The sequence below is a fragment of the Aegilops tauschii genome, chromosome 7, assembly GCF_002575655.3.
Source record: "Aegilops tauschii subsp. strangulata cultivar AL8/78 chromosome 7, Aet v6.0, whole genome shotgun sequence".
NCBI lineage: Eukaryota > Viridiplantae > Streptophyta > Magnoliopsida > Poales > Poaceae > Aegilops > Aegilops tauschii.
Window position 1 is genome coordinate 424610057 of NC_053041.3, and position 9716 is coordinate 424619772.

At 53.1% G+C, this 9716-nt stretch overlaps 1 protein-coding gene across 1 annotated transcript; it reads right to left on the reverse strand.

Moving 5' to 3' along the window:
* Window positions 1–4350: 4350 nt before the first annotated feature.
* On the reverse strand, window positions 4351–7285 carry LOC109735456 (polygalacturonase At1g48100). Its single transcript, XM_020294669.4, has 6 exons — window positions 6684–7285; window positions 6033–6200; window positions 5866–5910; window positions 5573–5780; window positions 5373–5454; window positions 4351–5052 (listed from the first exon to the last, which is right to left on the reverse strand). The coding sequence occupies exons 1-6, from the start codon at window positions 7140–7142 to the stop codon at window positions 4548–4550; spliced, it is 1467 nt and encodes a 488-aa protein (XP_020150258.1). The 5' UTR covers window positions 7143–7285; the 3' UTR covers window positions 4351–4547.
* Between the last annotated feature and the right edge of the window lie 2431 nt (window positions 7286–9716).

The following is a 9716-nucleotide window of genomic DNA, read 5'->3' on the forward strand; positions in this document are numbered from 1 at the left end:
TCACATAGTCCGGACGCCCGAGGACCCCCCTAATCCAGGACTCCCTCAGTCGCCGCCCGCCATGGAGAGTCGGCGTCCTTTCCGAGCGTAGAGGGGGCCAGTGGCCCGGCGGCGTCGTGCAACACTGGTCGACGACGGGCGTAGAGAGGCAGGGAGAGAAGGAGGTGAGGTGGAGGAGCGGTCGGGGTTGAGCCCCGATGATCGCCCGCGGTGGGAGGCGGGCGGCTCGCCAGCCGGAGGAGGCGGCGGCGCAAGGTCTGGGCAGGAGAGCTCGGGAGCGAGAGGAGCGGCGCCAATGGCTACCGGGATTCGTTCTTTAATTTGGAGCAGGGACTATCGGCGTGGAGCCGACGATCTATGGAACAATGCTGCCCCTTTCTGGTTCGGCAAGGGGAGTGCACCCAACGCAAAGAGCAAGAACAACAAGAGGCGCCACGATTTTTACCCAGGTTCGGGCCGGTGAGAAGCATAAAACTCTACTCCTGCTTTGGTGTATTGAATGGATGTGTGCACAAATACATGGAGCGCTCTCCCTGGCAAGTTGTAAAGAGAGGGCAGCTACACGGATACGTATGCGTGGGGTTGCAATGGGTTCGAACCCTTGTAGAGGTTGCACTGGCCCTCCTTTCATAGCTCAAGGGGTTACCACAGTGGCAAAAGGGTCATTATAGAATGATTAGATAGAAACAGTGCTATCATATCTAACTCTACTAGTTAGGAAAAAATGCATTGAATGCATCGCTAGGTGTCGTGAGGAGGAGGAGCCCCAGCAAGGTTGATGCACCGGTTGCCCAACTACCTCCTATTAGCTTGACACGCCATTAGGACAGGTGTCGATAAAGATAACTTGTTTTCCAGCGAGCTGCCACGTACTGGCGAGCTCCACCGTGCTGCTTGCGGGCTCGACACCTCACTGAATAGCTACTAGCTGGCTGGTGAGATGGAGCGCTGGTGGTTGGCGGGGACCTGCCTGCCGCAAGTCTTGCCGAGTCTTCACCTTGCCGGCGAGAGCTACTTCTAGTGCTTCACCTTGCAGTTTGTCTTGGTCTTCTTGATGCGCTCCTTGATCTTTCAAAGAGGTGCTTCCTTTGACTTAATAACTTTTATTAAGGCATTCCTTTGGTGGGAGAGCTACTACTTGTTTGTGCATGAGTCAGGTATTATAAATCCATGTTTAATACACTGACAGAGACCCGGTTGCTTTTTGCAAAAAAAAAATGCAAGGACCCCGATTGAAAACATACTGGGACCTGTTTTTTTTAAATTTGTGTGCAGGCCCATCCCTAACGGTCAAACAAACGGTCGAACAATCAGAGCTCTTACACGTGGGGCCCAACTGTCATAATCATGATTAATCGTAAAACACTCGGTCATCATAGTTTTGTGAAACAGCCGACCCCTGACTTGATAGTTATCAGCAAAAAAATATTAATTCTGGTAGTTTTCTGAAATCTTAGCCCGAATTACAGTAGTTTTATGTTATGGGTCTGTTTAGGACACCCCTGACTTGATAGTTATGTCACATCTAAGCTGATGTCCACTCTGTTTGTGGTCTATTTTTTTGTGCTAGTTTTTTTATTTCTTGTTGCTGCATTATTTGTGGGAGCTTAGATGTGACATCCTTAAAAAACATCTAGATGTGAATTAGACAAACTGTTATGTTATTTACTCCATTCAGAACAAACATGTAGCGTGAGGTAACATGTCAATCGACACAAGCCACTGTTTCCTTTTTGTGCCAAAACAAAAAAAAGGAAAAACTAACGCCCACACGTGTGGGCGTTTGCACATCGCATACACGCCCCCATCACCACTCATTTTGCCACGTATGAACAGATGACATCAGCAGAAATCTTTTTGGTTTTCGGCTTAAAAATATTTTATCTCCTAATTAGAAAAGCGAATTAAAAATCCGTTTTCACCATTAAATCCGTCTCGACGAGATCTTCAAAACTGGACCCCATGTTGATATGTTTCGATGAAAAAAAAATTTGCCCAAAAGTTGCCATGATGTTTACACTGCAGTTGCCATAGTGCTTAAACTAAAGTTGTCATGTGGCAATTTTAGTTTTTCGATGATGGCAATTCCAGTACTTTGACCATGAAAATATTTTTTGTATGAACCATGGCAATTTTAAGTGCATGTATCATAGCAATTTTAATTTATGGTGCATGGCAAGTCTAGTCTCTTAATTCCCTGTTTTGTAATATGTCAAAATTTACTTTTAAATGTAGAAGAAAATAGCTGAAACATATCATGGCAACTTCAGTGTAAACATCATGGCAATTCATGTGCAATAGACATGGCAACTTTTAACCAAAAAATCGTCCAAATATATTGATATGGGATCTAGTTTCGAAGATCTCGTCGCGAGAGATTTAATGGTGAAAACGGATCTGTAATCGGATTTTTCATTTAAGAGATAAAACATTTTAAAAACAGAAAATTGAAGGACGCCGATAACTGCCACACGTGTGGTGTATCGGGTGGTTGTGCCGCACGCCCTGTGTGGCACGGAGACGACCCCGCCCGCATGACCGCGTACGGGCGTGCGCAGCCACAGCCCGCACGTCCGGTGCAGCGCGATCGCCCCGCACGAGCACGTCCGGGCGAGCGAGCGCACGGCCCGCACGACCCGTCTCGGCCGTCGCCCCTCCCCGCCTGCGAGCCACATGCCCCGCGTGTCAGTAACCACGCGTCCTGCCGCGATTGCCATGGTCCGGACCTCTTCGGTTGCCATGTTGCCATGTTGCTGAACTGCAGTTGCCATGTTGCTGAACTACAGTTGCCATGGTTGCTCAACTGCAGTTGCCATCTTAGATCAAAGTGTCGGATGCCATTTTTGGGCAATTGCAACTGTTGCCATGTATGGTCTGGTCTACTACATACCATGATTTGAAAAACTTTAGGACTTGCCACCTACTAACACTGGACAGTTGCCATGTAGCACTAAAAAACATGGCAAAAAACATGTTTCGGTAAAAAGAGAGTTGTCATCTGCTTACAAGCGCGCTAGGGCAGTTGCCATGTACCCTGCAAAACACATGGCAACTGATAGCTTTTGGTGTGTGGGAGAGGAGACGGGCATGTGGGCGATGGTGGTATCTTTAGGAGTTGCCACCTACTAACACTAGACAGTTGCCATGTAGCGCTACAAAACATACGTGGCAACAATAACATGTTCGGGGTAAAAAGAGAGTTGCCATCTGCTCATGCTCACAAATAGGGCAATTGCCATGTACCCTGCAAAACACATGGCAACTGATAGCTTTTGGTGTGTGGGAGAGGAGACGGGCATGTGGGCGATGGTGGTATCTTTAGGAGTTGCCACCTACTAACACTAGACAGTTGTCATGTAGCACTACAAAACAGACGTGGCAACAATAACATGTTCGGGGTAAAAAGAAAGTTGCCATCTGCTCATGCTCACAAATAGGCAGTTGCCATGTACCCTGCAAAACACATGGCAACTGAGAGCATGTACAATGCTAAGCGCTTATATAGACTCTTATGGAGGAAAAATAAAAAACAGAAAATCTAAGCGCTCACTCTTCCAATGGTAGGCGCTAACAAAAGGCGTTGAATTCGGATCTAATACAAGGCCCGACGCTATCGTCCGTGAAAGAAAAAGGTAAGCGCTCGAAGCATCCTTTGGCGTCTACACGGCGCCCGAAGCCAGGAATTGACGAGCGAACCGTCGATTGGCCGGGAAGTATTTCCTAGCGCCCCTTCTTAGCGTCTCCCATTGGAGATGCCCTGATAGCTTTTGGTGTATGGGAGAGGAGACGGGCATGTGGGCGATGGTGATATCTTTAGGAGTTGTCACCTACTAACACTAGACAGTTGCCATGTAGCGCTACAAAACAGACGTGGCAACAATAACATGTTCGGGGTAAAAAGAGAGTTGCCATCTGCTCATGCTCACAAATAGGGCAGTTGCCATGTATCATTCCAAAACATGGCAAATGACAGCTTGGGTGTGGGAGTGGGAGAATGGGCAGTCGTAGGAGATGGTGCGCGGCGTGCGGGCGCGACAGCAGTTTCATTGCACGCCCCGACTGGCGAAACATTGACCGCGGAGAGAAACCAGCGTGCGGGCGAACTCCCTCACACCCACACACGAGTTGTCCTACGTGGCACACAAAATCAGCCTTTTCATGCTGAGATTCGTGCAAAGGGCGCTGGACGACGATGGAGGCGTGTGGGTGAGTTTTCTAACGCTCACACGTGTGGGCGTTAATGTTTTCGAAAAAGATTTCCACATGTAGGCATGCGATGATATGACGTAGTTTGTATGCTATAGTGCGTGTGGACGGGTTTGGCTCCCACCACACATGTGGGCGTTAGCGTTGTCAAAAAAACACCAAATGCAAATTCGGCCATAACAATAAGTGGAACCCAATTCGGAGAACAAATTCCACCGGCCGGGAGGCAAACGGATAGCTACGTAGGACCTTCACCGAGAGGGAGCAGAAGCACACATGTACAACTCCACATGACTCGACTGTTGTCTCAACTCTGAACTCTGAACTCTGCAAAACTGTTGTCATCGGCACTTGAGGTCTGGGTTGTCGAGGAGGGACTCCGGGACGCCGTCCTGCAGGCAGGAGACGGGCGGGATGGTGGGCGTCTGCTGCGCCCCGTAGGCGCTCCAGCAGTAGGGGTCGTCGACGAGCTCGCCGCTGAAGGGCAGCAGCTCGACCTCGGCCATGGTGACGTTGGTGCAGGGCACGGTGTCGCTGCAGGCGAAGTGGATGGGCGCGCTGCGCACGTCGTAGGAGCCCCGGACGTTGGCGTAGGAGACGTCGGTGACGTGCACGGCCGTGGACTGGTTCATGCACCGCTTGTCCTGGCAGTAGTACTGGTCGATGATGATGCAGTTGCGCACGTTCTCCATGGTCACCCCGTCGAAGGCGATGCCGGAGACCGACCCCATGCCGCCCTGCCACGTCTTGATCCGCAGCCCGTTGTCCGAGTTCCGGATCACCGCGTTCCGCACCGTCACGTTCGCCACGCACGCCTGCGAGTTGTGCACGCCCAGGCTGCCGATGCTGCAAGTAAATGAGAGCAGTGGAGTGAGTGCCGACGCATGCATGTGTGCTCTGCAACATTCTGGTTTACTGTAAGGCTTGTTATTGGCCGCAAGATAAAAAGTCATGTGACCAGAGACAGGAGGTGGCACGTGTGGTGTGGGACTAGGACACCGAATCGCGGTGCATAACACGACGAGCGGCCAGAGACATGGTGGAAGCTAAGGTGATGCCATCGTGCATTTATAGAGTGCCCTTTGGATGTTTTCGTCGGGTGTGTTGCTGTTTTCTCCTGAACCGTATGTATGTATGTATGTATATGTACCGGGCCGTGCGCCTACCTTATGCCGTGCCCAGGGCCGCACGTTACGTTCTGTATGTCCACGTCGTAGCTCCCGGTCCCGATGGAGATGCAATCATCGCCTGCACGCCAACAAAATAAATTAATTCGATGCCTTCACGTCACACACACACAGCAAAGTTACTCAAAACAAGGGAGCAACCAACAGGAACAGAAGCAGCTGTGTTGCGTGCGTGGTACCGTTGCTGATCTTGGAGTTGTAGATGCCGACACGCTCCGTGTTCTCGACGTGGATGCCGTCGGTGTTGGGGCTGTTGGCCGGGGACCTGATGAAGAGGCCGTCGACGAGCACGTCGCTGCAGCCGTCGAACCGGAAGTGGAACTCGGGGCTGTTCTCCACCCTCAGGCCCCGCACCACCAGGTTGCTGCTCTCGAAGAACCTGATCAGCTGCGGCACGAGCACGCACACGATAGATGAGCCATCGTCAACAAGTACCAAATGTTCAGCAAGCGTGGCCGCAATGTATACATACCGTGGGGCTGTCGCACGGCCCGTGCAGCGTGGACCCGTTGGGACCCTGCGAGCAAAAGTGGAGGGACTCGTCTGATCATTGGGGTGCATGCTGGCTCTCGTGTCGTGCGTGTCGGACCAGAGAGAAATACTGTTTGGGACTTAATAGGGGTGTGATACGTAACGTACCCTGTGGGGCTTGCAGGGGAGGTTCCACCACTCCTCGCCGTTCCCTTCGATGGTGCCGGCGCCGCGCAGCGTCAGGCCGTCCAGGTTGGAGAAGATCAGCCACTGCCGCCGGTTGTCCGACGGAGGCCAGCAGTCCGGCCCGTCCGGCGGCATCAGCACCCCGTCCACCTGCATCCACCATCGGCCGTTGGTTAGAAAGCATTTTCAGTTTTAATACTAGCGAGCATGGTTCTGATTAGTGCTGGGACTTTCCAGCCGAACACATAAGGGGGGGGGGCGACACACGTGAAGCTGTGGTCTTTTCCTCTCCGTGACTCCTCCCACTCTTGTCTCCTTCCTCTACCACACGTGACTCCCGGTCAAATTCTCGTAGCTGCTCCGTCCGCTCTTCTCGTAGCTTCATGATGAGAACGAGAGAGATGACTCCGGGGAGAGGAAGAGGGAGAGGGGTAACAATGGCAGAGACCTCTTTCATCTAATCTAGCTTCCCACTGATAATTGCTTACTCATGCACCACCGCGATCAATGTCATCATCCACAGACAAGTTATATATATGTGGTGTCAATAACTGGTAGCTTGGAATACATTTTGCCCAAAAGGAATCACATAAGCACGCGCATGGTTTTGACCAAGTTCAAGCGAGTACGTACTTGGAACACGAGGCCGGGCTTGCACGGCCCGGAGAAGGTGGTGGTGGAGATGGTGAAGGTGCCGTCGGACGGCACCAGCAGCACGGCCGACTCGACGGCGCAGGCCGCCTTCCACGCCGCCCGGAAGGCCTCCGTGTCGTCCGCCGTGCTCTCCCCCGTCGCGCCGTACGCCCGGACGTCGAACACGCACGGCTCCGGCCGGAACGGCGTGGCGGGGTCAGACGGGACAATGCCGCCCGGCGGCGGCGCGGGAGCCGTCGCGTCGTCGTCCGGTGGAACGGCCGGCGACGACGCCACCGTGCCCACCTTCGCGCCGACCCTGCTGTGCCGAGAGCTAGCGCCCGCACGAGGAGGCTTCTTGTGTACGTGGTTCCTCCCGTCGACGCCGACACCGAGCAATGCCACCAGTACAAGCATCGCCAGCATCAACCGCGGCAGACCCAGCCTCGCAGCTGCCATGGCCAGAGAGTGCAGCAGACACGGATCGGCAAGCTACAAGAAGCAAGAGGGAATGGAGGGTGTGAGCGATGGCTCTCGAGGGGTTGGAGGTTGAGGCGCGCGTCTGCACACTTTATGCTCTTGCAGTTGCAGGGACGAACGGGGTTGAGCTGAGCAGAGGGCCACGAGCAGCACGACACTTGTCAAAAGGGCAAGGCGATGTGAACAGCGCGAATCGTGGTGGGGTGGAGTGTATGGGCCATGTGGCCATCTCGCCGCCTATCGTTTTCCGTCACATGAATCTTCGCAGGGAGTTTGTTTGCTTTTTGTTTTTTACAGTTGTTTGTAATTTTTCTATACATGAGGACAAGATGAAAAAAGACCTCATAATTGTGTGTCTCTTGTAAGTTGTGCTTATAAAATAGAAAGGGAAACGTTAAACAACGGCGAGCCGGCCGAAAACTGCGCCGGTCGCTCGCTTACCGTGCGATAGCGCACAATCCAGCGGACCGAGTTTGCTCCCGCACAAGTTTGACTAGTCGCCCCACGTAACCCACGTGTGCCTGGCCCACCACCTTCCTTTCCTTTTTTTTTCTCTGTGGCTCTCTTCTTCCTCCCGCCCCTTCCTTCTTTTTTCTTTGCACGAGCACAGGAGGCGACCACCACGCTACCACACACACCCCGTCTCCACGCCATGGCGAGATGCTGCAACTGGTACGTAGCAGAGCTGGAACCGCACCCTGCAGAGTGCCAAAAAATTTGAGAGCCCATTGACGCACTAGACGTCCTTTTTCCTGCAACCATCGGCTTCTGGAGCTTCAACCAGTGTATGGCAGAGCTGCAACCTTGGGCAGAAGAAGCTGGATCCCGCTGACGCACATGTCTTTTTTTTTGTTGCAACCGTCTACATTTTTTGCTGGAAGCGACCGTGTGATTTGCTCGGACCGTTCATGGCGATTTTCCTTTTTGCACGGCGGCGACGAATGCTACAACCATGGGTCGATGAAGCTTGCAATCGATGCCAACAAATGCTACAATCGTTTTGATAGAAGCTGCAACCAGAACGACGGCCGGCGACGATGATGCTACAACCACTGGACCGCGAGCTACAACCACGTCATTTTTTGCTGCAACCGACCACGGAAAAAGGTTCAACCGTAGATAATAAAGATTCAACCGTAGTTCGATTTTGCTACCACCGGCGAAGTTTTTTGCTACATCCAGCAAGGCGGGCTACGACCTTGCGACGACGGCGACCACGATTTGCTGCAACCGTCTGTCAATTTTGTTACGACCGGTGATGCTTTTTGCTACGTCCATTCAAACAGCGATGTCTGCCTGGGTGCCCAGCGCGCATGTCCAGTTTGTTGCATGGGTCGTGCTGTTACCGGTGACCGGCACCAGAGCTGCGACCGGCGACCATCACCAGAGCTGCGACCGGCACCACCACAGACGCGGACCCGCTCACCGGAGCTGCAATCGTCGCCACGGGAGCTGCAACCGCGGGCGCATGTTTGCTGGAGAGAAACCCAGGAGGCGACGGCGGCGACCGGCGGTGAGGGCAACGGCAGGGGAGACGCGCGAGGAGGTGCTTCGAGACCCGCGCCTCGTCGTTCATGGCGGCGCCTGGGGATTTTTTTTCTAATAGAAGAGAGACGTCTAGAGGAGGAAAAGGAAATCGTGTGGCTCCTAATCACTAGATCGAGTTATTTACCCAAAACCACCACACTTGGGGCTAGGGTAACAAGTCAGTACCACGTTTGAGCCATGTCACAAGAAACCACCAACTCTGGGACTAATTGGTAACGCGGAGCACTGACGGGCCGTTTTAGCCGCGGAAACAGCGAATCCGACAGGTCGGGCCCACCTGTCGGGTCGACGTGGCGCGGGCTGACGGACGACGTTAGACGGGGGTTGACGGCCGTTTCCGCGCATGTGTATTAGGCGCCGCCCCGCCGTTTCGTCCTCCAATCCCCGATTCAGTTTCCCTCCCGCGCGTTCCTCCCGCTCTGCTCATGACGACCAGCTCTGGCGGCGGCGATGGCGGAGAAGGTCTCGACGGCTCCGGCGGCGGTGGTCGTTCTTCCGGTGGCTGCCGCCCGCAGCGACCCCGTTGGCAAGTTGGGCCCCAACCCCGATGGCGATTCGCACTCGATGGCGGATTGGGGAAAAGTTGTCCTGCCGCCGCCGTCGCAGTATGCGGAGGAGGCAGAGAAGGCTGCTGCGGACGCAGAGAAGGCGTCGGCGGCGGCTGATTCGTTGGGGGAGGAAGTACCCCCCGGGCATCCATCTCCACCCAGGTAAATCTCAGTGCAAAAAACCTAGGGTTAGGGTTCTAGCAATACTGCTTAGTTAGAGTACTCGCTTAGTTAGGATACCTAGGGTTACTTGTAGCAATACTGCTTCGTTCGGGGAGGAAGCTCCTATGCCTAGATGAAAATGAAGTTTTTTCTTTGTTTTTTTCTGAATTACTAAATGTATCATAGTTTATTCTGCATTTGTTGGCTCTTGTGGCATAGATCTTATTGCTGTTACTTTGTTTTATATGTGAATATGTCATAGTTTTTATCGTGGCACTCAAAATGTCATGGTCCT

Excerpts from the sequence above, each read along its gene's own strand:
- LOC109735456 (XM_020294669.4), bottom strand. The coding sequence starts at position 7,142 with ATGGCAGCTGCGAGGCTGGGTCTGCCGCGGTTGATGCTGGCGATGCTT. Across the intron at positions 5,781-5,865 it reads GGCCGTGCGACAGCCCCACG|CTGATCAGGTTCTTCGAGAG; the intron begins GTATGTATACAT and ends CTCGTGCCGCAG. Across the intron at positions 5,053-5,372 it reads GGCCCTGGGCACGGCATAAG|CATCGGCAGCCTGGGCGTGC; the intron begins GTAGGCGCACGG and ends ATTTACTTGCAG.